General features: G+C 46.7%; 1 protein-coding gene, 1 long non-coding RNA gene and 1 other non-coding gene across 11 annotated transcripts in view; all 3 read right to left on the bottom strand.

Annotated features, from left to right (window-relative positions):
- Positions 1-8,482, bottom strand: part of MATR3 (matrin 3) — a 28,525-nt gene extending 20,043 nt beyond the window's left edge. For 2 of the 8 annotated variants that reach the window (XM_064520807.1, XM_064520804.1), the window contains exon 1: positions 7,468-7,607. Coding sequence is in view for 2 of the 8 variants with exons in the window: in XM_026097729.2 (XP_025953514.2) it covers positions 7,816-7,917 (102 nt within the window). In the remaining 6 variants the exon portion in view is untranslated. Of the gene's footprint in view, positions 1-7,467; positions 7,752-7,815; positions 7,939-8,443 lie in introns of those variants that run through there. The other 6 variants (XM_026097728.2, XM_026097729.2, XM_064520805.1 and 3 more) reach the window with 6 other exon arrangements.
- Positions 8,483-11,584: 3,102 nt separating this feature from the next.
- On the bottom strand, positions 11,585-13,416 carry LOC112981795 (uncharacterized). Of its 2 annotated transcripts, none has more exons than XR_003258815.2 (3): positions 13,302-13,416; positions 12,814-12,913; positions 11,585-11,956 (listed from the first exon to the last, which is right to left on the bottom strand). It is a non-coding gene; the product is annotated as an uncharacterized LOC112981795 (long non-coding RNA). The 2 variants fall into 2 exon arrangements; XR_003258816.2 differs by lacking the exon at positions 13,302-13,416 and adding an exon at positions 13,108-13,295.
- Positions 12,126-12,329, bottom strand: LOC112981828 (small nucleolar RNA SNORA74). The gene has a single exon (XR_003258829.1). It is a non-coding gene; the product is annotated as a small nucleolar RNA SNORA74 (small nucleolar RNA).
- Positions 13,417-23,790: the final 10,374 nt, after the last annotated feature.

The following is a 23,790-nucleotide window of genomic DNA, read 5'->3' on the forward strand; positions in this document are numbered from 1 at the left end:
CATGTGGTAGTTAAAGATCCTAAAACAATACTCACAAGAGATGGGTATCAGGCCTGTGTCCCACATAAATTCTAACCTAGTATTTAAATACTTGGCCCAAGTGCATTTACTCAGAGTTTTAACTAAACAATACATCAGTGCCCACAATATTATTTTTCCATGGTAGAATGGACATATTTCAAAAAAAGTTCACTTTTTTGTGCAGATGGGAAATAAACTGTAATACCCCTCCTCCATACTCCTTCAGCCTTGGCATACACAAAATGAAAAGCAATTCAGCACACGCAGGAACATTCCACCAGCAATAGGCTGCTCTTGGGTCCCAGATGCAGCAAAGCCCTGCAGAACTGTTCTGCTTCTCCAGCACTGCCACTTGGATGCACACAGAACACACAACGGCTTGAGAAAGAAACAGGCACAAATTGCATAGCTCAAAACAAAACCAACTTCCAAGAGAACAGGTACATTTGCGGAAGAATGGAAAAGGGACAAAACGGAAGCAAGGCTCTCCCCTCGAAGAGACCAGCTGTGTCAAGAACAGTTTCTCTTGTACTGGAAACAGAGGAAAAAAAGGCCAGGGTTATGATTGCATATATTGCCCAACTGCCTACCAAATTCAAAGCCCTGTTTCCAGGGGGCATAAAGCAGAGGGTTTTTTCCCCCCACTTTTTATAATTTGTAAAGCACTTTGGTATTCTCTAGGGTGAAAGATCCCATATATCGCTTGTAAGGACAGCAAGGTGTTGCAACATTACATTTATAGTCAGAAAAAAATATGGATTCTCTAAGAGATGTATAAAGTACACAAAGCCTGCACAGAAGTCCATTTTTGACAGGTAACAGCCTTATGTAATTTTCTATGTAATCTGTTATCAGTACATTCTAAACTCATAGTTCATCTACGCTTTTAAAATACATGTTTTGGAGTCATTTAAAGCAAATTTAATTGTGTAGCATTTGGTTAAGAACAAGAGATTGAGAAACATGGGAACGAAAATAAGTTTAAAAGTATCCAAGGCAGAAGATAGAAAAGTGCTACAGAAAGCTTCAGAGGAGAACAGTCAGTGAGACAAGAATATAGGGAGAGCAGAGGAGGCAATTACTAAGTGAGATATCAAGGACAAAGGGAACACACTAAAGAGCTTTTAAATGAAAGCATTTAAGAACTATACTGTAAAATGAAGACTCATTCAAGTTCAAACACGAGAGAAACATTCATATTCACCTGGGTACAGTGTTTTTACCTCTTTTTTTTTAATCTTACATACATTCAACAGTCTTCAAAGTACTTCATGAACAGTTTTACAAGTCCATCTTACTCCATTTTTATGTTTAAGTTTCCTTCTAGTTCATTCACACACTTAAAGAATGATTTGAAACCGGGTTTACTAGGTGCTTTATAAACTCAGATATACCAGAGGGCTTTACAAACCAGACCCTGACAGTGGTTCAGCAGACAACCATGTGGTCAGGAAAGGCATGGTGTGTGCTGCTGTTAAAGCAAGGTCCTGCACTATTCAAGTTTTCAATAAATCAGGAAAGTTCTCTACACTTCAAAAATACCATTTCTCTCAGAACAGATGCTCACTAATCCTCTTGTCAGTCTTTCAATTGGCAATTCATTGTCCACTGCTTTGGAGAGATTATCACAGAACAAAACCCAACACATCCCAGTCTCGCAGGGAACTGTGCTGCAGGGAAACCGATTACACACTATGGTTCAACTCCACTTACAAATGGAGTTTTTACATAATGTTACCATGCTGCTCCAAATCCTGGTAGAAGAAAGAAGTCAGTCAGGAAAAAATAAAAACAAGAAAGATTGGGGGGGGAGGGGTGGGCAACAAGACAAAGGAACAAATAGGGACAATCTTATGAAAAAGCATGAAGGGGGACAGCAATGCACTTAAATGATGATGACAAAATGTTATCTTACTGGTTAGTACATCAACTCCTAAGCTGCTCTACACCTAATTAGGTATTTGAACAGCGTACTTAGCGAACTGGATGGTTATCTTCAGAAATTCACCATCTGTCACATTGTCACACTGTCATCTTGAGATTGCTACTGTATTCTTCCCCTGAATCTCCCCATTCTTTAAGATCAGCTCAAGAAGACAATAAAACAAGGTATGTGGGGGGGGGAAGAGCTCTAAAATCATACCAAACAATTTTTAACTTCCACATGGTCAGGTTTAATATGTAATTCGAAGATCACATTTCTTTTGAAACATTGCAATTTGATGTCAGTATCTGATAGAGACAGGTTCCCATGGACCAAAGTCTGCTAGCTTTAAAGCAAATGTGCCATCAACTGAGTCACAGCAACAAGATGACTATGACTGAACAAAGTAGTCTAAAGATCCAGATATGATTTAGCTCAGTTGAAAGTGTCATGCTAAACATCCTTCATATAATTTCAGCTATACTGGGAACAGACAGGCTTTCAGATATATGTTTTTAAGATCTGTGGTCAGAAATTTGGCCATATTAAGATTTGAAAATATACAATAAAAAGCTATTTTGAAATAAGTTGAAAGTTAAAACGTTACTAGATTTACAGACAAATGTGAACAATGAAAAAAACACTTTATTTCTAGAAGTTGCATGAGAGTTTTCTGTAAAGGCAGACAACATAGTAAGAAAATTGAATCCTACAGAATATACAGCTGCCAAATAAAGGCAAAAATAATACTGAATTTCAAACACTATAGAAGGATTTTCTTTTATATAAGTGATAATAAATTGTTTTTAATAAAACAGATATAACTCTTGAATATGTTTAGAAATGTGTTAACAATCACATCATGCCATTCACTCTCAGAGGAAGCTCTGTGTAAATATTAGTTTTGTTTCTGAAAACAGTTTAATTCAGAAAATTCTTGGGATATATTGATCATGTTGGCCACAATCATCTTAAATTATCACCCTTTATAGAACATCAGTAGGCTGAAAATACTTTTGTTTCCTATTCTTTCCACCACCCTCAGTTTCTTTACCTGTGTATGCATATTACATCTTTATTATCTTGTTTTATAACGACTGATCTTTTATATTTATATTTCTCTTGACTACTTAAACGTCTCAAGCATGAAAAAAACTAAGTTTTCACTTTCTACTCAGTTTCACTTTCACTTCAAAAACAAAATTACTCAAAACACATTAAATTTAATCAAGTTAATTCAAACAGTTACTAAAAAGTCATGAAATACAGTAATCGGCAAACTGAAAAATACTCCCTTAGTTGTAAGGGCATAAAATTCTTGAAGACTGTACACCCTTGAAACAAATGCCTCAGAACAGTTTCACATGCACAATCCTTATTTTCTGCATAACAATCTACAGATTTTTCTTCTCCTACCCTTATGAGTTATTCTCAGTGCAGCAATTCATTTTGCAGCAATTCATTTTGCTACTGAAGAATTCATATGACAAATATAGATGACTCCCTGTATGGCTCTGAGAAATAATGGTAGTAAAAAGGCAAGAACTTGCAAGGAAATTAGGAGCAGATGTTATCTAGCTGCTGAATGTACAAATGTACCAGATTTCCAAGTCCGTGGGATTGCCTTGACTTGCACAATACTGAAAAGGCTGCTGTTTCTCTGAAGACAAGGGAGCAAGGTCAAATCATCAAGCAACGCCGCACACAAAAAAGCAGACTGTCACCTATTTCACAGACTAGTATTTCTTCAGAGCACAATATTTAAAATTGCTGCTTTACATGTAAGAAAACAACTCATCTTGTTCAATCTACGATCTCCAACAGTCACAACTTGAAAAACATAACCAGAACCTGCCACTGTCAAACCAGAGGGATGCTTTCTTAATGCACAGATCAGACAACCACTTATAGGCCTTACAAAAGTAAGAGTTTGATTTCCGAGAATTACATTTAGCTTCACCCAGTGACTTGCTTGATCGGAGGAGCTCATCACAATTTGAGATTTGAAATTACTGTAACTGAAGATCATTTCAAAACAGCTAAACATTACACGTTACAAAGACTGTAATTTACAAATGAGAAGATAACTAGTTTAGCAATTAAGAATATTACAAGAATTTACATAACGTTCAATATTTGAATGCCTAAAGGAGCACTATAAAAATAAGATGCTGACTTCCTATTTTTACACATTATATATTTTAATGCATTCAAACATCTCCTCTTTTAGTGACATAGTCGTATGTAAATTATTTATTCCTTTACAGAAACAACAGTTAAAAAGCAAGGATCCTAGGAACAGTACAGAAAGAGCAGAGGGAGAAAACACATATTTTTAGAAAGTGAAAATGTAAGCGACCAGAAATATATGTATTTTTATACACACACACAGTGTCATGTGTATTGACTCTAATGGTCTCCAGTACCAATTACATCTATGGCTTCCAAGAACTCCTTCCTACTATCTGTAAATCCACTCTTTATGACTAACTTCAGTGCTCCAAACCTGCAGTAAGATGCATGCACACAGATTCCTGCACCTGTGCAGGAGTTCCAGGGAGCCTTTAAGACCCTGTTCAGTAGAAAGTGTCTGCCAGCAACAAAGACAGTGCAGAATGATTTAGGATCTTAGACTGGAAGCTCTTGTAATAACAACCACATGCTCACGCACTTGCCAAAGTGAGGAGACAATCACTATTCATTCACAATTCCCATTTGGGGATGAACAGTCTTACGGGAACTGAAACTTTTACAAAAGCACAGAACATATCATAATTGTTTTTTTTAAATAAATGTTCATACACAAAGTGATCCAAAAATAGACTAAACTAGAGAATGTAACAGTGTAACACAGAACCAATTTTACCTCATTTTTTGATTTGTGTATTACGATCTGGTAAGTGATTAAAAGCCTTCTGACTAAACAGTAAATACAAGTCTGCCTCCAGGCATTTCTACATCTGGGATAAAATAGCGTTCCTTCCTGACTGAAATCTTCCTCTTGAGTTTGTCAACATGTGTTCTAGCTACAGAGAAGAATCAATGGACTGTTTGACTGATTTAGTACCCAAAGTAAAAGCTGCCTTGTTTAAGTTATGACTACACAATGCTGTACTTAAACACCTGCAAACTAAGTTAGTTCAGAAATATTGTAAGGCATTCGCATTTATTTTCAATTGTTGGTTGACTTACAGAAAGTTAAGGGAGAATACAAGTAGCACAAAGGCTACATAAATACACTTATGAATAAACTCACAAATAAACTGCATGGAAGTCATTTCTTTCCAGGTTTGCTTACAACAGTTTCTCCCCAGATTTGCTGAACTACCCAGAACACTGTCAACAATGTTGCATCACAAAAATCTCAGCATTCAGCAACTATTTCAACAAAATTCTCAATACAGATGTGCGCTTATCACAGAGAAGGGGAGCAGACAACACTTACTCCTCCTCCTCCAAGTTAATGAGCCTTTTTATTTAAGTACAGTCCTGAACCAGCTAGGTGGCAAAGGTGTTTTAGTTACATGGATCAGGATACCCTGTTTCCTTAATTTAGTTTCGAGCCTCAAAGACTGATTTTTCTCTCCCCTTTATTTATTTATTTATCATCTTTAGGAACATGCATATTCACATTCTAAGGATCCATTTAGGAATTTATTAACTTGATTTCTGTTAGTCATTCCCCCCATCCTTCCGGCTGGGATGCATATAGCACCTGGATACTTTCAAAACACCAGAAATTGTAAAGTTTTCAATAAACAGTAACTTCAGATAACTTCTCGAAAACAAACATACATAAAAGCCTCATGGTGTTCTGAGCCTAACCAGAATCATGAGTAAGCAATCAAAGCTCTTGAATCTGTTGTTCAGATTTCATTGCCTTGACTATTCTAGTGCACTATGGAGAAGCACGGATATTGGGTTATCGCTGAAGAAGCGTATGCATAAGGTTTAACTGCCAATACTCTAAATTGAATTTAATTATTCCATATAATTAAATAACAAATTATTTGTATGTTTTTAAATAAAATTGAAGACAGAGGTTTATTAATTTCTGGGTAATACATTAAAAACTGAAATATATGTTTAATATGTTTATATGTTTAATGAATTGATATGTTTTAATATATTACATTTTTCAATGTATTATTGCATTTCAACAGATCTTTATAAACAAAGATCAGAAGACACTCCCTTTTTGTCTTCTGAGGCATAGAAAACAGATTGTTTTAAATATGACTGTCAAGTTTTGTGCAGGAGTGGCCCACTATTTATCTTGCTTTAGAAACTCAGGAACACATTTCATATACAGTTCAAAAAATCTGAAGAATTTTAAGATGAGTAAGAAAAAGGAGACTACCTAACTGTTTAAAAAATATTAGCTATTTTTCCCCCAAAAGTATGCTTTGTGGATAAGAGACATACATTTAAGATACTAAAGAGGGATTTTCAGCTTTCTTTCTGTGTCATAAGTATTTATTTGAACAAAACAATCCTTAAGGTAACCAGAAAGGTGGTCTTAATTTCAATTTACTCTAAGCATAGATGAACTCATATATCATTAATTTGATTCTGGATATAAAATATGTACATAAAAATGCAGTACGTTATTAATTCACCACAGGAGGAAAAAAAATCCCTGCAGCATGACTTGTAACCACAGCCCAAATTATATGAAAGTGAAACTGAGTAGAAAGAGGAGTCAGATTGATGCTTTCACTGTCAGTATTCCTCATGCTTAATTCATTAATTTTTAACGCTGGATAAATATCGCAAATGAGCGCTTTCGAAAGTGACAGCCTTCGGAGATGTTTGCAGGGCCCACGTATTAACGTGCTCCTGAGCGGGTGCCTGCGAGGCTGGCAAACGACCACATAGGGAAGAAAGGTGCTGACTTCACACGAGGCCTAAACTGGGAGCAGAGACGATGGCTGGAGCCACGGACGCTCTCAGTCAGGGAGATGAGCGTATATCGAGCGGGGGCACCGCCGGAGACGCATCCCACACGCCCAAAAACCCAAGAGCCGACAGGGAAATCGCTCCCTCAGCCTCAACACGCAGCCGGTGCGCGCCGGCCACATGGCAACGCGGCGCCGCCGCGGAGGGCGCAGCGGCTCGCCGCAGGGGGCCGAGCAGCCGGCGCAGGCCGCCTGCCGCCGCAGCGCCCTCCGGGCCGCGGCCGCAAGCCTCGTGGGTCGGCGGGGCGGGCCGCGGCGGGAACCCCGGCCGGGCGCGGCGCCCCGGGGCTTTGTTCGCGGCCGGCCGAGGCCGCGCGGCCCCGCGCAGCGCCGCCGCAGCACCGCCAGGCAGCGGGCGGGGGCGCTCGCGGCCCGCGCCGCCGGGCCTCGCGGGCCGGCCGCGGCACCGGCCGGGCCTGCGGAGTGAAGCGCGGCCGCCGGCAGCGCAGGGCCTCGCGGCGGCTCCTAACGGCTCCTCCCCACCCCCTCCCGCGGAGCGGCGGCCGCCGAGGCCGCTTCCTAACATGGCGGCGGGACGGGGGCTGACCCCAGCGCCGCTCCTACCTCCGGCCCGCGGCTGCACGGAAGGGGCCGCCGCGCCTCCCGTTCGCTGTCGCACCAACGGCTCCACACGGCGGGGGGCGGGGGGAGGGAGGGAGGCGGCTGCGCGAGCCTCACGCGCGACCGCGCCGCACGTCTCACCCAGCACTCGCGAGAGCTCGCCCGCCCGCCCGCTCACGTGCCCGCGCGCGGCGGCCGCCCGCTCCGCTCCGCTCCGCTCCGCGCGGCTCGCTGGCGACGGCGCCCCGCCCCGCCCTCCGTGTGAGGATGTGGACGGGCGGAGGAGGAGGCGGCCGCCGCCCCGGGTCTCGCGAGACGCAGGGTCCAACACCCCCCCCGCCGCCAGCTCACCGTGCTCTCGCGAGAAGCCCGCCTCGCCGCGCCACCCCTGGCCCTGCCGAGCCGTTGCGCCGCAATCTCGCGGTACCCGCCCGGCGCTCCCCCCCCGCTCATTGTCTGCGCGCGACCGCGGGGGCGGCCGGGAAGGGCTCGCAGAGGCGGCGCCTCGCGGCGATTTGCATGTCCCCGCCCCTCGGCCGGGCGGGCCGCGGCTTCGCGGTCGGCCTCGGCCGTTCCTGAGGGGAGCGGGAAGAAGCGTTGATTTGCCAAAGCGTACGAGGAAAGCGAGCTTCCCCCAGGGAGCCCTGAGGCCGGGAGCGTGGCGCACGCCGCCTCCCCTGCTCTCGGCCCGTAGGAAGAAACACGTCCCCAGCCCTGGCGGCGGTGAACGCGCCTGTTCCCTGCCCGGCTGCGCCCCTGCAGCAACTGGCCCGCGTTGGGCCCAGCGCAGTCCCGCTGCCAGCCCGGCCCTGCCGTGGGAGCTCCCCTCTGCCCCTGGCCCAAGTCCCCCACCACAGCAGCTGGGCCTGGGAACGGGTCCGGCCCGCTCACGCCAGCCGAGCGCTTCCGCACGCGTCTGCCCAGGGCGGCAAGGACGCAGCGCTGCTGCTCCGCCGTCCTGAGCCCACAGCAGCGTTACCTTCGTGCTGGGGCAGGCCCGCATGCTTTCCCGCAGCTCCCGGGCCGGGCTGCCGGCAAGCCATGCAGGCATCCTCTGCCAGCTCAGCCCTAAGGGCTGCTCTCTTCAGCAGAACGAAGATGTTACCATCTCTAAAATATTTAAGACAATGGGCCCTCGATGCCTATTAGGTTCATTAGAAGATTCTGGCAAAAAAACCCTCAGCTTCTGTGCAAGCTGTTCCCTTTTATCCAAGCCTATATCGCCACCTTGTGCTCACACGGGGAAAGTTCACCTTGCCTTTGCTCTAATTTATTTTATGACCAAAATTTGCAGAATCGGGCAAAGAGGATTTATAATTTAAAATTACTTCATGGTCAGTATCTTTCTTCCCCACTTAATTTTGTGGCCAAACAATCAGTTTCTCCAGCATCTTTGAATCTGCTATGTGCTGGCAGCTTTATTAAGGTGAGGGGGTGTACCTGAATTCACTCTCCAGGGAGAAAGAAAAATCTCCCGTTTGAATTCATCACGGGCTGATTTTTCTTCCCTATATGTAGCTGAGAAGCACAATGAAACAATAATACAGAGATATTTGAGAAAAAAAACAGGATTGATACAAAATACACATTGAAATAGTGCGAAAGTGCTCAGAGAGCAATCACACACAATGCAGCTCTCTTAGCAAGCTTAGAATAAAAATTAAATCCTCAATAACAAACACAAAAATACAAGTTAATAATACTTTGTGTTGCAGTGCTGCAGAGCATGAATGCAGAGCAAAGCTAGATGAAATGTAAAGCAACCCATCTACTTTTGCCCAGTAAAAATTGTATTTAGATTTCCAAATCTTTACGATAGGAAACATCTCTCTGCAGCACTATCATAAGCATACAGTCCTAAATAAACAACCATAAATCGCACCAGCATTCCCTGAGCACAAAAGTAGACCACACTTCCTTTTCCTGGCTTTATTTTGTTCCTCTTAGACCACCTAAGTTCTCTATTTCCCTTTTTGCCCTTAGGTCAAGGCACCAAACCAGCAGTGAGGTGAATGATTTTGACCTTATTGATTGTATTTGCACTGCAAAATGAGCCATATAGCATTGATTGCCACTGCTCGGCTAACACAGCTACTGAGGTAACATGCAAATCTCCAGCAGATTCTTTGGAAACTCTTCCTTGCCCCCAGTTCTGTAAGCCTGTACTCTTGTTGATCATCAGAGAATATTTTTCTGATGTCTCTGCATTCTCATTTCCAATATGTGGACAGAAGCCTGGTGGACCTGGGAAAAGACTGTTGCCCCTCTAACTGCATGAAAAAGGAGAGAGAGGGCCTGAGGCTGAAAGTTGCAGGGCCTGTAAAGAGGCCTCATAGCTTGTAAAGCAAACGTAGTGAGAAGAGCTCTGCAGCCTGTCCCAAAGGCACCAGGATGAGATAATCAGTGCTATCAGCAGCAGCTGTGATTTGAGGCTACTCCAACACAGACTTTCTCCACCCTTTTTTACTGCCTTTCTGTTATAGTACAAGCAGTCCTAGAGGTCTTGGGTTTAGCTCTAAGAATATACTAGAACTTTATCACAGAAACAGGTTTTCAAGGAAACACACCCATCAATGTGTATTTGGAGTCCATATAGCATACACATTACGACCGACAGTACTGCATGTATTGCGTTTTAGCCTACTCAGGAAATCAAGCTACGTTCCTTTTTAGTGACTTTTAATCCTAATTTGAAATACCTGACACAGAAGTAGAGATCCCTGACCCAGGAAGTTTATTTTTTTGGAAACCTGGGGGTAGATACACAGCAGAATGGAAGTCTTTGCAATGAGAACTCAAACCCACGTCCACCTGGAGGGCAGCAGGCGGCCAGACAGCCAAAGTGCACCCATAGTTTCCCTCCTGGTTCTTGCTTCTTGCCCACTGAAGCAGTGTGAGGATGCTGTGAGTACCAGGGAAAAAAAGTACACAAAATGTAAATCCATAGGAAACCAGGTTATTATTTTCACATGTAGGACTTACTCATATATAGCCAGTCAAATCGGAACCATGTGTCATATACTTCAACTGAGGAAAAGTATTTTTTTCAACACTGTTTGAATATTTCTATGAATATTTTTGTATAGAGAGTATCAAATACATATTCAAAGATCACTTTTTCAGAGGGGCAGAAGGATTTACAACCAACTGAATAATGTCAGGGCCATTTAAAAATTAGGACAGTCCTAAAAAAATTAAGTACTGTAATCTATTTATATAGAAGTAGCTATGTGGCTGAAGCGCCTATCTAGATATAAGCCATGAGTAACAAAGATACTAACATGTGATGTGCTATTTTTTTCTCTTGTCAAAAGCCTGCCCAAGCTTTATCAAACTCCTGTCACCAACAACCTATATATGTACAAGCAGCAGTCTAGTACCAGTGCTTCCCAGAGTTTAATTTGTATATAGACAGCACTATAGCCACAGCAGGATATATGTAGGGGAACTGTTATAATATAGTTTGACTAAAGACCATTAAATAATTTTTTTTTAAAGCTGAAAACTAAAGAGAGGTTTCAGCCTAAAAAAACCTCTAAGTTTGGATCATTTCCCAAACATTTCAGAGAACATGGGTTTTTCCAGAAGACTGTACCGAATCCAAATAGGTCAGGCATCTTGGCAAGAGCAATATACTCCTTTACACAGACAACAGGAATCACTTTTGAGTTAAAATATTTGCCAGAATTTTGTTTGAAGCAAAGATGATCTTCTTTCCCCTCTCTACCAATTTCAATTTATTTTATGTATTTAGCAGCTTTTATTTATTTTTTTTTTAAACTCCTCTAGTTTTTGTGGACTTCCTCCTTCCTCCAGACCCAGGAAATGGAGATAATTAGGAAACCCTTTCAAGTCAAGAACTGAAGAAGTATAGAAAGGTTACCTTGTGAAATTGTACAGGCTGAATAATCTTTGTCACAGCAGAAATAAGAATTCCAGACCTTATTTCCTTTGTTGAAAACTTTAAGCATCTAATCTCCTCTGAAGTGCAGGAGGAAAGATAACACTGTTAAAAAAACACTCCTGGCGAGTAGACTGCAGTGCAGTCAAAATACAATTTCTAAAACAAGTAATTTCAACCAGGTAGATTTATGGTATAACAAAAAACAGAATAAGCAAGTTTAAATAGAAGTAAGTTTAATAAATATAAATTTAATAGAGTTAATAAATAGTTCACTAAAAAAATAATCCACAACTTCAAACAAGGAGTGGGAGGGGATTAACATACTACTAACAAATTGTATATATATTTCTTGCTATACCTTGCCCTCAACTACCCTTTGCCATTTTGAGTTACTATATCCAAATCCTGAAAACAAACACTTTTCTAGAAGTAGTCCCATTTAAATTGTGGATTATGAGTTTCCATCTCCTCAAATCTCTTTCAAACGGGGATCTTCCAAGCAGCACCAACAGCTTATTCCTTTTCTTCAGGCAACTACTGCTGCCCCAGCAAGCCCCTGCCTGCGGTGAAACCTGCAAACCCTTTTGCCTGTAATTAAAAAAACAAAATAAATAAATACAAGAAGAGTTAACAGGAATATCCCCAAATTCACCCCATAAGATTGACTAGTTAATTACCTGACCTTCAGTTTTATGAAGGACACAATATTAAACAAAGTATCTGCAAAACTTTTTTTTTTTTAATTTTCAGATTATGCTTTGTCTGCATCCAATCTAGGATTAACTCTACTGATAAAGAGTTACTCCACTCTCAAGCATGCAGAGTGCTGCCAAAACCAGGCACCACCTAGCACTAGAACAGCACCAGTGGTACCAGGAGTGACTTGCCAGCACATTTCTCTCCCAGCAGCATAACACTATCACAGGCACTGAACAGCAATGGGTAGCTGACTACTGCTGGATTAAATGAAGGCCCATTTTGAATTGCAGAAAGTGTGGAAGGAAGTAGAGGGCCCAAAGCACATCCCTGTGGTTATGTGGGCCTCCATACCAACAGCTCATCTGTAAAAACTGGATGCACTGCCTGCTTTGTTAGAAGAACTCATTATTTCCACCACGGAGCACCAAAGGCTGCCAAAGGAGCTCATTCATAGGCCAGCAGATGCCATTTAGTTACTAAATACTGCAAAATAAATAGTCTTTTTGCCCCATGCACTTTTGGCTCATGGAAAGCTCACTCACAAAATCTTGAGAGCTTCTACGCTTTCCACATCCCAAACATGCAGCTTATTAAGCACCCCCACTGCTGCACCCTGGGAGACCCTTCCCAAGGCACAGGAGAAGTGGCTTCATCAGCAGAGCCGCACGTGCCTCATTTGGCCGCCTCCACAGCTGGCAAAACTCAGGAGCTTTCGGAGGGGAAGGTCTTTAACGAAGAACAGTTACCTGTACAGGCTTCATCTTCCAGGGAGCTCTGTGCCACCTGGGACCTTTGATTTGCAGCGATCCCTTCGCAGCTGCTTAAGCTGCATAACAGTTTGAAGCCCTGAAGAGAGCATAAGAGAAACATCACTTCCAATACTCAATTAATTAAGCCGATATTAATATAATTAGATTGCTAACAGCTGGGATCAGGCTTGCTGGAGGAAAAAAATCAAAAAGAGTAACAGGCTGATAAACTACTTTAAAGCAGCACAGCTTGGACAAATTACTTCCCCCCCCCAAACCCCGCGGCCTCACCGGTTATCACAACGGTGCGCAGGCCGCCGTGCCCAACAGCTACGCGGAGATTTTAGCGGTCCAACCATTATTATTAATAATAATACAATAATTAATAATAATAATGTTTCAAGTGGTGTTTTCCACTCCCTGGGGAGCCCAGGGCGGCCCCTGAGCCGCCTGCGCCTAAACCCCGTGGGAGCGCCGCGCCTCACCTCATGGCGGGCGGCAGGGCGCCGCGCCGCGCCTCATGGCGGCGGGGGAGGCTGACCCTAGCCTGCCTAACCGGCTGCCCGCGCCGAGAGAGGCCGGGCCCCAACGGGCCGCCGAGGTGACTCGGCAGGCCCCGCCTCGGCCTCGCCCCTCGGGGCGGCGCCGCGGAGGAGCCGCGTTTGCCGGGCGGGGTGGGAAGGGCGGTAGCGACGTGACGGGCAGAGCGGGGCGGCGGGGGCTGCACCGCGATGGCCTGGTGCTCGCCGCCGCCCGGAGCGGGGCTTCCCCCCTCGCGGCTCTGGGGTCCCGCCGCGGTGCCTCCAGCGGCGCCCCCTCTCTGTCCGAGCTTTTAAGAATAAATGCAGAGTGTCTTATCAACGCCAAAGCCTCAGCTGCGGCTCTACAGCTAAGGTTAAAAGTGCTTTTCGGCAGGGTCCGGCCAGTGCGGCTGCTTTGCCATCATGCTGGATCTTGCGGCCGAGGTCCGGCGCCGTTACCGAGGCAGCAGCTGCCGAGGGAGCCCAATGCCTTTGCAGAAGTTTTCTTCCGATGATTTATTGAGCTTTCTTTGTCTTCCCCCGATACTGGCCTCTTTTTATTGCAGGGATTCGCAGTGGAGCCCAAACAGCATGGAGCCAGGATGTGATAGCTTCGTGCAGGTGGCCGTATCGGGCCTGCAGGGGATGAGCTGCAGGAGGGCGAACGTCCCCCTGGGAGCGGCAGCGGGTGCCCGCGATGCTGGGGGTGGCAGCTGGGCTCACGGGCAGGATGGACACGTGTTGGAAGACTTTCTCCCAGGTCAGAGGGGCCCAAGGGCGATACACAAAGAGATGTAGCTACTTCTGTGGCTGCAGTTGTAGAGATTTTGCTTCCTGCAGTGTGATGTGCCACTCTCGCCGTTGCAGGAGCATCAGACTTTGGCTACACTGTGGTCTGTCCCATCCTGCATCCCACACTAGGTGTTTCAGCCCCTAAGCGTTGAAATGTTTTAATCTCACACGAGTTATGGGGCTCAGTGTGGATAGAGCCTAACACCACAGAGATCAAAGCAAGGGAACTAATAGTCCCTTCTGGCTTTAAATTCTATCAAGTGATTTGTAGGGATGAATATTGCCCTAGCAATCAACAGTGTCACTCCATGCAGGAGACAGACTTTCCCTAGAGGTCGACCGTTGCGTAGATATTTTTGCAGCGTTATAGCTCCATGGTAGTACAAGTGCCTCAAGCGGATGCACTGTGCCAGCAGATGGAAGTTCATGCCCTGATTCAACTCATCCTGCTAATTATGGGGGTAAAATCTCAGGGGTGTGATCCCTCCTTCGTTCTGGTTCTGCAGCTCTGGGGTTGAACAGGCCTCCAGACCCTGTTGCGTTTCTTGGAGCACACGCTGCAGTGCTGTGCTGGGATGCAGAGAGTGAAGGGAAGCTGCCTTTGCTCTGCGCACAGACAAGAGGAGCTCTTCCGAGGCTGCTTGTGCTTTTGTTTTGTTTTGTGGTAACTTATATCTCTAACCTGGCTTGAAACAAAGCATCTCAGACTCTTCAGTCCCCAATTCCTTCAGTCCTCCAATCTCCTCCTGCACTTGCAGGAGAGAATGAGGGTGTATTTAGCTTTCATCAAGCTGGAGCTAAGACGAGCAATAGGCTAAGTGGGTGTCTCAGCAGGAAACAACAATGTGATATTCACTGATGTTGGCTCTGCCTGGGATCCTGTGTGGGAGACGGGAGAAGGACAACACAGGTAACCAGATGAAACCCAGCCTTCATGAAACCGGCTTTTGGACAGTCAAACAGTCGACAGCCAGGTGGCAAGTGCTGTAGACACTTCTGTGGTGTTGCTACAGGCAACAGCCAGTATCTCCAACCCCAGGCCTGGATCCAGGCTGGAGGGGTGCTAGCCCAGCTCAGTGACACAGGAGGACCTGTTGCTTGTGGGGGGGGGGGGTTCCAGTTGTGTGGTTTACTCAGCTCTGTAAATAGGTGTCTGGCAGGGTTGCTGCTGCACAAACTCTGGGCAAGACATTTTCTCAGCAGTCAGAAAGGATGCAGCAGATGTAGAGAGCATGTATGCCGGGAAGCCAGGGCAGTAGTGGGCTTTACTTTACACGTCAGAGCTGATGTGTTTCTCCTGGTGCTACACCTTTCATCCAGAGTTCCCAAATAACTTGCAAGTGTTTGCCTGAGCCCTCCTCACTGCAGGAGATCAACAAATGCTCCAAGGCCAATTACTAGCCGGGAAAGCTGTGCAGGAACACAGGGAAGTCTATGCCGTTATGTGCTGAGGTGCCGTTCTTGGCATTGACATTCAGTGAGCTCTGATCTTTGGCATTCAGAAAGATTTTGGAGCATCTCCCTGGTCCTGCTGAAAAAGTCTCATTATGAGAGGCAGGGCATGTTAGTGTGGGCCCAGCACTGCACTAATGGGCTATATACAACCTCCAGGCTGGAGCTGTCACTTGCCCAGCCTGCTCAGGGTATCAGCAGAAGAGCTGATTATACTTGTGAACGTGTGTCCTCAGTCACTGGCAAACTACCCCAAGAAACAAAATCATGAAGTGCCCTCTGTGTTTGCTATTACTTGTCCCTCCACCAAAGTAGCTTTTCACCTGCAAAACCCTTGGCAAGAAGCCTGGATCTTTACACTGGCTCATAGCCAAGAAACTGCTGTCCTACATTCCCAGAGCCCCTTGCCGGGGGACCGATCTGCAGGCCCTTTCCAGTGTGACCCCACCATCTTGGGCTGGTTTGTGTGCGGACAGCTGTGATCTGTACTGCTGGCAGCGTGTGCTCGGAGGATCTCTTCTGGGCACCTACTGCAACATGTCGCCGTCTTCGTCCTGCAGGCAATCTCACGATGAGAAAATCACATTAGGCACCTCTCAGGTGACAAGAGTGAGAACCACCCCCTCCATCCACAGGCTGGGAGGTCTGTGGAGGAGAGGACTTGGGTTTTCTATGATGTCCGATGTCCTGCTGAAATATCTGAGGGACAAGCCCAAGCAAGGCAGAGACAGGCTGCTTTGAAGAGGAGCCCCTACACGTAATGGCAGGTTCCACTGCATCCAGGAGGAACAGCTGCCCCCCTCGGACAGAAATAAAACCCCAGAAGCTTTTGAAGAAGGCAGACGTGGGAGCAGATGATTGCCTAGGGCAAGAGAGCAGCTCCAGCTGCCTCTCCGCAGCAGGCTCTGGTTGCATCCCCACTCTGTGAGCGCCTAAGCTATGGGAAAGAGCGTGTGGGAGGGAGTCCAGCCTTTTCTGAGCGAGGTTTGAAATGTCTCCCTGGAGCACAAAGCCTGCAGCAAAAACTTTCCGCATGGCCTTTGAATGGATCCTGCGTGAGGTTATAGCTACACTGCCGTGCCTGGCCCCCATCTCAGCTTGTGCAAGCAGCAGTAGGCTCGCCATGGTGACAGGGCGCACAGTGTCCTACAGAGGCTGGGGAAGGAATAACTGTGTCTCCCTCTCAGTGAGTGACATGGCGGGACCACATGTTTGGCCTACTTGTTTCAGGGCTGGGCTTTTTGCTGTTGACAGACTGTTGCCATTTCTAAGCTGAGTCTTACTTTCTTGTGTGTCTGAAGTGCAGTAACATGGGTAAGCAGAAAGCTTGCTAACCTGCAAGCTGTTTCCCATTTGCTGCTGCAGCCAGTGCTTGATTTTGTTTTTCCAGCCCCACAAATCCTGTGTTTCCTGTGCCAGTCTTCCACATCCTTCAGTGTGAACCCCAGCATGTTTTAGTGGATGCTTGCAACGAAGTTGATCTTGCAGAACTCTCCAGTTTCAATCAGGAAAGAAAAGTATCTTTACTGCTTGAATATGGTACTTCAAACCCAAGGTCCTTCCACTGCAGCTCATCACACAGGTGAAACCGCATTCTTGCATGCCAAAAAAGAAAATTGGACCTCAAAATCCAAGGAGAGACCGGAATCGCATCCTTCAATTTGGAAGAAATTGTTGCCTTAGCCAGATAATGGAACTAGAAAGAGACATCTTTATGAAAGGAATAATTTTCACTTGCTCAGAGCATGAAGAGGGACTTTTCTGTCAGACACAGATTTTCTCTTAGCCCCTAACTTGTTAAGCTGGGGTTCTTCTAGGATTTCCATCCATCTAACAGAAGCTGTGCATTTCAAGCCACTTTGAGAAGCCATCGAAGTTCACAGAGAGGACACTGCAATTTCCACTTCCTGAATATGATCACAAGATGGCATTGCAGACTTAAAAGCTGAGCCAGCTCTGGTAACAGGTTGGAGATCTTTCTCACACCTTGACGTGTCCAACCCCAGAAGGCTTTTAAAGAAGCTGTGGACTTAACCCTGCCTGCTGAGCTTTTCCAATATATTCGAGCCTCAGACACTTTGTTTTAATCATGTCGCGTTAATGTCAAGGCTGTGGTTTAAGCACACAGATGTGCTATATGTGGAATGAATAGCTGCAGCAGTTGCTCCTGTAATCTGTGAGCAATCTAATTGCACTGATTTAAGCTAGTTATAGTGTTGACAGTTAATGCCATGCACAGCACTTTAATCTTGACCTGCAAGACTTCAGGCTCTTCCAGTGCATCCTCTGCCCCTGAGTAGACACTGCTAATCAGACCAAATGGTGAAGGAGTTTATGATGTGGCTAAATGAAGGCAAGGGTGAATCATGAGCAAAATGTAGCTGGATCCTTTTAGTTGAAAAGCACAATTAAAACAGTCTTTTGTTCGCCTGATAGTGATTTGGGAGGGTAATAATATGTCTTTCAATAACTTACAGCTTTAAAATAAGAAAAACAAAATGAGAAAAAATTGCTCCTTTTGGATGTTTGGATCTTTTTAAAAATCAAAGCTTATTGAGAGTTTTGCCTATTTGAGTTGGATAAAGCCACAGTGCATTATCCCCTCTGCGTCCCCTGCTAACACCGCCCTCCCTGGGACGCAGTGCCCAGCTTGGCTGCCTGGCCCGAGCCCTGGGCCTGAAGTCCCTGCCTGAGGGGCTGTAGGTGTCGCTGGCTCTGCCCCACCTCACGGCTGCACCCCATGGGTCTGTGCAGTCTCCTTGGTGGACCCCTTGGACATATGTGGTAGCTGTGTCTTTGGCCCTGTTTCCTAGATCGATGTTGGACCCATATTGTAGCAGGGTCTCCAGCCCTATCGTTAGACCTATCTCCTCTTGCTCCTGACTGGACCCTCTTGGTAGACTCTGGACCTGGGTCATTGCTTGCTGTGTCTTGGACCAACGGACCCTGTTCCCAGCGCTCTGGTACAGCTCTGCCCACCGCAGACAGCCCCTATGGGACGGCACCCATTAGTGAGGGCACCACCCGTGCCGGGGTTGCTCCTGGCTTCCCTTCCCTCACGGAGCAGCCGGCCCTTGCTGGCCCCTGGCAGGCCCGTCATCTCGTGGTGAGAGTGTGGGTGCGATAACTGCTAGTCTCTGCACTGACCCTGCTCTGCCACGGACCTTCCTGTGGCCCAGCGGATAGGGGTTGTCCTGGCATGATGTTCAGGGGCTGGAGCAGGAGCAGAAGATGCTGGGCTGAGTCAACGCGAGGCTTGCTCTTCTCATAAGTAAGTGCATGCTCCAGCCAGCAGCTACTGGCTTCCTTCACCGGTCCCTTCTTGTGAGAGCAACAGAGCAAGGGGCAGCCATGATCTACCTGTGTCTCCCCCCTGTCCAAGGAACTGGGGGAATGAAGGGCCCTGCAGCCTCCCGCAGAAACTTTCTATATATATATACATATATGTGTGTGTGTGTATATACATATTTTTTTCTGAAAGATCAGTGGCTGTGCTGTCTTCTGGGGTGACAGCTCTCCCCTCTGTGCAGCTGCCCTGGGGGTGGTAATGGGGCAAGATCCGTCCTTGAGCTGGCTCTGAGCTGTAGCTGGATGTGACCCTCTGGGCAGCGCAGAGGATCAGGCCGGAGAGAAGGAAATGTAACTCAGGCTGTTCCCTTCACTGCAGAGCTACTGAGCAGCTTCTCTGGCCTGGAGAAAAGAGCAATCAGAAAAGGTTATACGAAAAACTACCCTTGCCGGAGGGACGGACGTTCCCGCGGCGAGTGCAGTGCTGCTGGGCAGGAGCGAGCCCTGCCTCCCCTCTCCCTGCAGGGAGACTCTCCCTTCAGGGCTGCCCGGGTTTTATCGCACCGCCAGTGCCCTGGTCTTGTGTTGTTCAAAATGTACTCAGGCAGCACAGGGAGATCTGTGCAGTTGGTCCTCAGTCTCATTTGTAATTGCTGCGGGGTGATTTCCCACTTTTTTTTGTTTTTCCCCTTTGGTCTCTGATCTCTTGGTTTCACCCCTAGAAATGTCCTGCTCCCTTTCCTCTCTCATCCATCCCTTCCTCTTACTGAGCTCCTCTCCAGCTGATTCTCCTTCCCTCATAGCCCTCTCCTTTCCCAATTCTTATTTTCCCCATTTTTCTCTTCTCCCTCTCTCCCTTCAGCGCTCCCATGCAGAAGGCAGATTGCAAACTGCCAGATAGTGCTCTGAGAACTACTCGGTACCTTTGATCTAGGCAAATGCTAAACCACTTTCCCGGTGTGCTAGGTGTGCTCTGCTAACTATACGGCGGGCACTAGCCCAAGCCACTTTGGGGATCTATTGCAAACGTCACAGCAACAAGTTGCAGGGCCTGTCTCAGTTGCAAAGCTACGAGGGGTGAAGTAGCTGGCTTTGCCCTGAGCACGGGAATCGCAGTGTGCTCCTCTCCCGCAGCCCCTCTGGCTCCTTTAGGGATGCAGCTTAGGCGTTTGCACACGTGGTGCGTGATCCCCGCGTCCGGCACCTCCAAAGAGGAATGAGGCTGCAGCGTTGCAGGGAGCCACCCGGCCAGCCCTGAGGCCCGCAGTGAGAGCGGCCGCACCAGGCTCTGTCTGAAAAAGAGGAGCCGGAGAGCTTGGAGCAAGGGCTCCGTCTCCGTGTTGGCCCAGCTCCCTTGCAGCCTGGCGCTCGCCCTAGAGCAAGGTTGGTGCAAGCGTTGCTGAGGTACCCGGAGACACCAGGGGCGCGTGACTGGTGAAGATGAGAAGGGACACATCAAGAAAAGCCCAAGGCCAGTATCATGCAGTACAGCTAACTAGAAACAGATTATTCCATTTGATTAAAAAAAAAAAAAAAAGAAATAAGGAAAACTTCATTCTTAGGACAGAAACCCCCAAACAGTTTTTTTTTTTAAAGAGGAGAAAGTCTAAAAACATCGCTTTGCTTTGATTTGAAAGCTATTTTTATCCTTCAGGCTGTGAGATAAAGTACATATGAGTTGATGAGGCATTTCTCCACAAAAATATATCCCTTTTCATCTTGAAAGTACTGAAATGGGTTGTTTCAAAATTTTCAACGTTTTGCTGCTTTTTTTTGAAAACAAAATTTTTAATTTAGCTGAAATGTCTTTTTCTGAAAGGCAACTGCCTTGATTACGTTTTTTTTAACAGCTTTAGTTAGAATTAACAATTACAGCTGATTTTTAGCTGTGTGATATACAGCTGGACTGAATCCACTGCCCAGCCCTCTCCGCTATGGGACTTCGAAGCAAACTCCAGCACTGGCAAGAGTTGAGCAACCCTTTAGCCTTGTCTAGCCATTGAAATTTCTTTTTTTCTTTTGTTCTTTTTTCCTGCTCTGGGGATTAGTTTTTACCAGTGCAGCATGTCTAACAGAGTCAGGGAACTTCACAGTGAGTTGAGATCACATTGATTTAGTGAGGAAGAAGCTGCATACTAACTCTTCCTATTTTCCTCCCTTGAGGAAAAAAAGAAAAGTAACAGCTCCAGAAAAGCACCTTGTTTTAACTGTATTTGTAGACATTATGTTCACCCAATAGATATCCAGAAAGTCTGAGATCTGCAGAACCATCATGAGAAAGAAGGAAACCCTGGCTGGTCTGACACAATTCCTGGGAGGAAGCTAGCAAAGTGAAGGCTTTTGGGATTCGTGCACCATCTTTTAAGTCTGTCATGCGCATTAGGCATGGATCAGTCCATGGGCTGGCCAAGGCTGTGCTGACAGAGATCCTGCTGAAGCAACATCTGCCACCGGGCACTGGAGAATCCTTGCTTGTCATGCACAGCGTGATGTTCACTCCAGGCAGCAGCTCCAGGAGCCTCTGGGCAACAGCAGAAGGAGAGCAGCCCTTTAGCTCAAGTCCTTTTTGCCTCTGCAGCAAAAATCCTCCCTTCAGCTCAGAATTATTAGTGAGGAGGGCACAGAGTCAAATCCACAGGTCTCCAAAAGATCCTGCAGAAGTCTCAGCCCCATAAGGCCTGATCCTTCCTGAGTCTCACTTGGCAGCACTCACCTTGCAGGAGATCAAGAGCTAAGGCAGCGGTGTCTGTGACAGAGGGGGTCACTCTGCAGAGCACAAGCTCCCCTTAGTGTCAGTGTCTCCTCCAGGGGTGCAAGGCAGGGTCTGCGTCGTGTGAACTCCCTGGGGTAACGCATGAAGAACGGGACAGAAGGCATCACGAAGAGAAAGTGGAAGGACTGAGCTGGGGCCTCTCAATTCCCTGCTTTAGCATCTCTTTTGATACGTATTTACCTTTAGTTACAGTAATAGCGCATAAAAGGGTCTCCCCTTTTTAGGAAATCAGTCTGCCATGGGACACACATACCATGACACCCGTATTGCATATTTTCACCCCTGAGAAGGGGAGATTACTGTCTCTGCACCTCCTAGAAGAAGAGCTGGGCATGGAGAAGGACTGGAAGGTGCCGACAGCTGGAGCCGGCACTCTTCAGCAGCTATGACTCACTCCCAGCTCTCATGAGGGTCTTGAACAAAATGGGTCATGAATAAAATTATTCATTGGGTCATGAATAAAATGATTTTGTCTTGCAAGTTTCCCCAACCAGCAAGCAACTCAGCTGGCCAAAGCGGGGGTTGGAATCCAGTCCAAATGGGAGAACCTAAATCCCGAAGAACCCTCAAAGGCTCGTAACGCGCAGCGCAGCTGCAGGAGCAGCCCTTGCGTGAGCTGTGTCATGGTCCGTGCCTTTCTGCCACAGCAAACCACTGCTATTGATTAGTCAGATGCAATTTTTTTTAGTAGACGGTTAATATAAAGGGGGAGAAAAACCCAAATGTCTTGCTTAGCCCAAATCTATTTCCAGACTGAGTCTGAGCTTATCCAACAACTTCAAAGAAGAGAAGAAATGCTAAAGTAGTCCATTTGAGTGTTTCGGAAGTGAGAACCCGTTGCATTTCTGCACAGCACTCCCGAGATGGGCTCTTGCGTGGACGTTATTTCACTTGACATCCATGGGCACACACCCGCAGACACCCTACCTCCCAGCCGATCACCCCAGCTGCTGGCTCAAGGGTCAGTCTCACTTCTTTTCTCTGGCCGCATGACATCAAGTTGACTAAAGCCACGTTCTGGGGTGACCCCAGATGTGTGGATCCATGGGTCTCTGCAGCCCTCTGCAAGGTGCAACCCAACTCCTTGGACCAACCTTCAAATCCTTTTTCTGCTGGCCTGCTTTCTGTATCGTTCACTTGCAACGCTAGATTTTCCAAATGCATTGAGGTCTCCTGTATTATCTTAGCTGGGCTTGGCTTAGCGGGAGAAGTCACCCCCCCCACCACGGCGGTGTTCAAATCTCGATCCAGCCCCATGGGAAGTCCCCTTCCTGCTACAGCCTAGAAAGTCCTCTCTGCTGGACAGAGCCACCCCGAGCCACCCACGCAGCAGTTTGTCAGACTGGGTGTTAAGACAAACCTTTTCTCATCTGTGATCGCACTGGGACCTTCCTCATGGAAACACACCTCTGTCATTCCTGGTTGGGGCGCCTGGACTGGAGGCACTTTTTTTTGGCAGATAGAGCTATTATTAAATTTCTAATATATATAAACCCCACAAAACTATTCTCTCTACAGCTGGGATATCTCCAAGAGAAGGATCATTACCAGCAGGGACATTAGAGAGAGAATAACACCAAATATCCTGCTTCTATAAATACTTATTTGGTAGGTGTAGGTGAGCAGCGGCCCATGCCACCGTCCCCGGGAGCAGCCCGCGCTGCCAGCAGCAATCCTGCCCTTGCTGCTCGCGCCCCTCCTGCTCAGTCTCTTCCTTTCCTCCCCACTTCCTCCTCAAATCTGAAGACCAGCAAAGTAATAAAACAACATTTCCACTGTATTAATTCTCCTGTCTTGGAGATTTATTGGGGTCTCTCACCCCTCGCTGGTATGTTGGTGCTGAAATCCAACGGAGGAGATAAAAGAAGAATAAGAGGTGATGTTTGCCCACGGCAGCTTTTTGGGGCCGGGGACCCAAAATGGTGTCACTGTACCCAAAACGGGGTCACCGTACCCAGACCGGGGTCACGGTGCGGTGGCTCCCAGAGAGGTCTCAGGCGGATAGCGGTGCCCTGCTCCACAGATAGCGGCGCCAAACCCTGCCGTGGCTCTCCCACACATGGTCCCAGCGGCAGCTCCGGCGCCCGAGCAGCACTTTTCACCACGGCTCCTGCATGGATTCGGCTCATCACTATTACGGGCCAATCC

This window comes from Dromaius novaehollandiae, chromosome 15, assembly GCF_036370855.1.
Source record: "Dromaius novaehollandiae isolate bDroNov1 chromosome 15, bDroNov1.hap1, whole genome shotgun sequence".
Lineage (NCBI taxonomy): Eukaryota > Metazoa > Chordata > Aves > Casuariiformes > Dromaiidae > Dromaius > Dromaius novaehollandiae.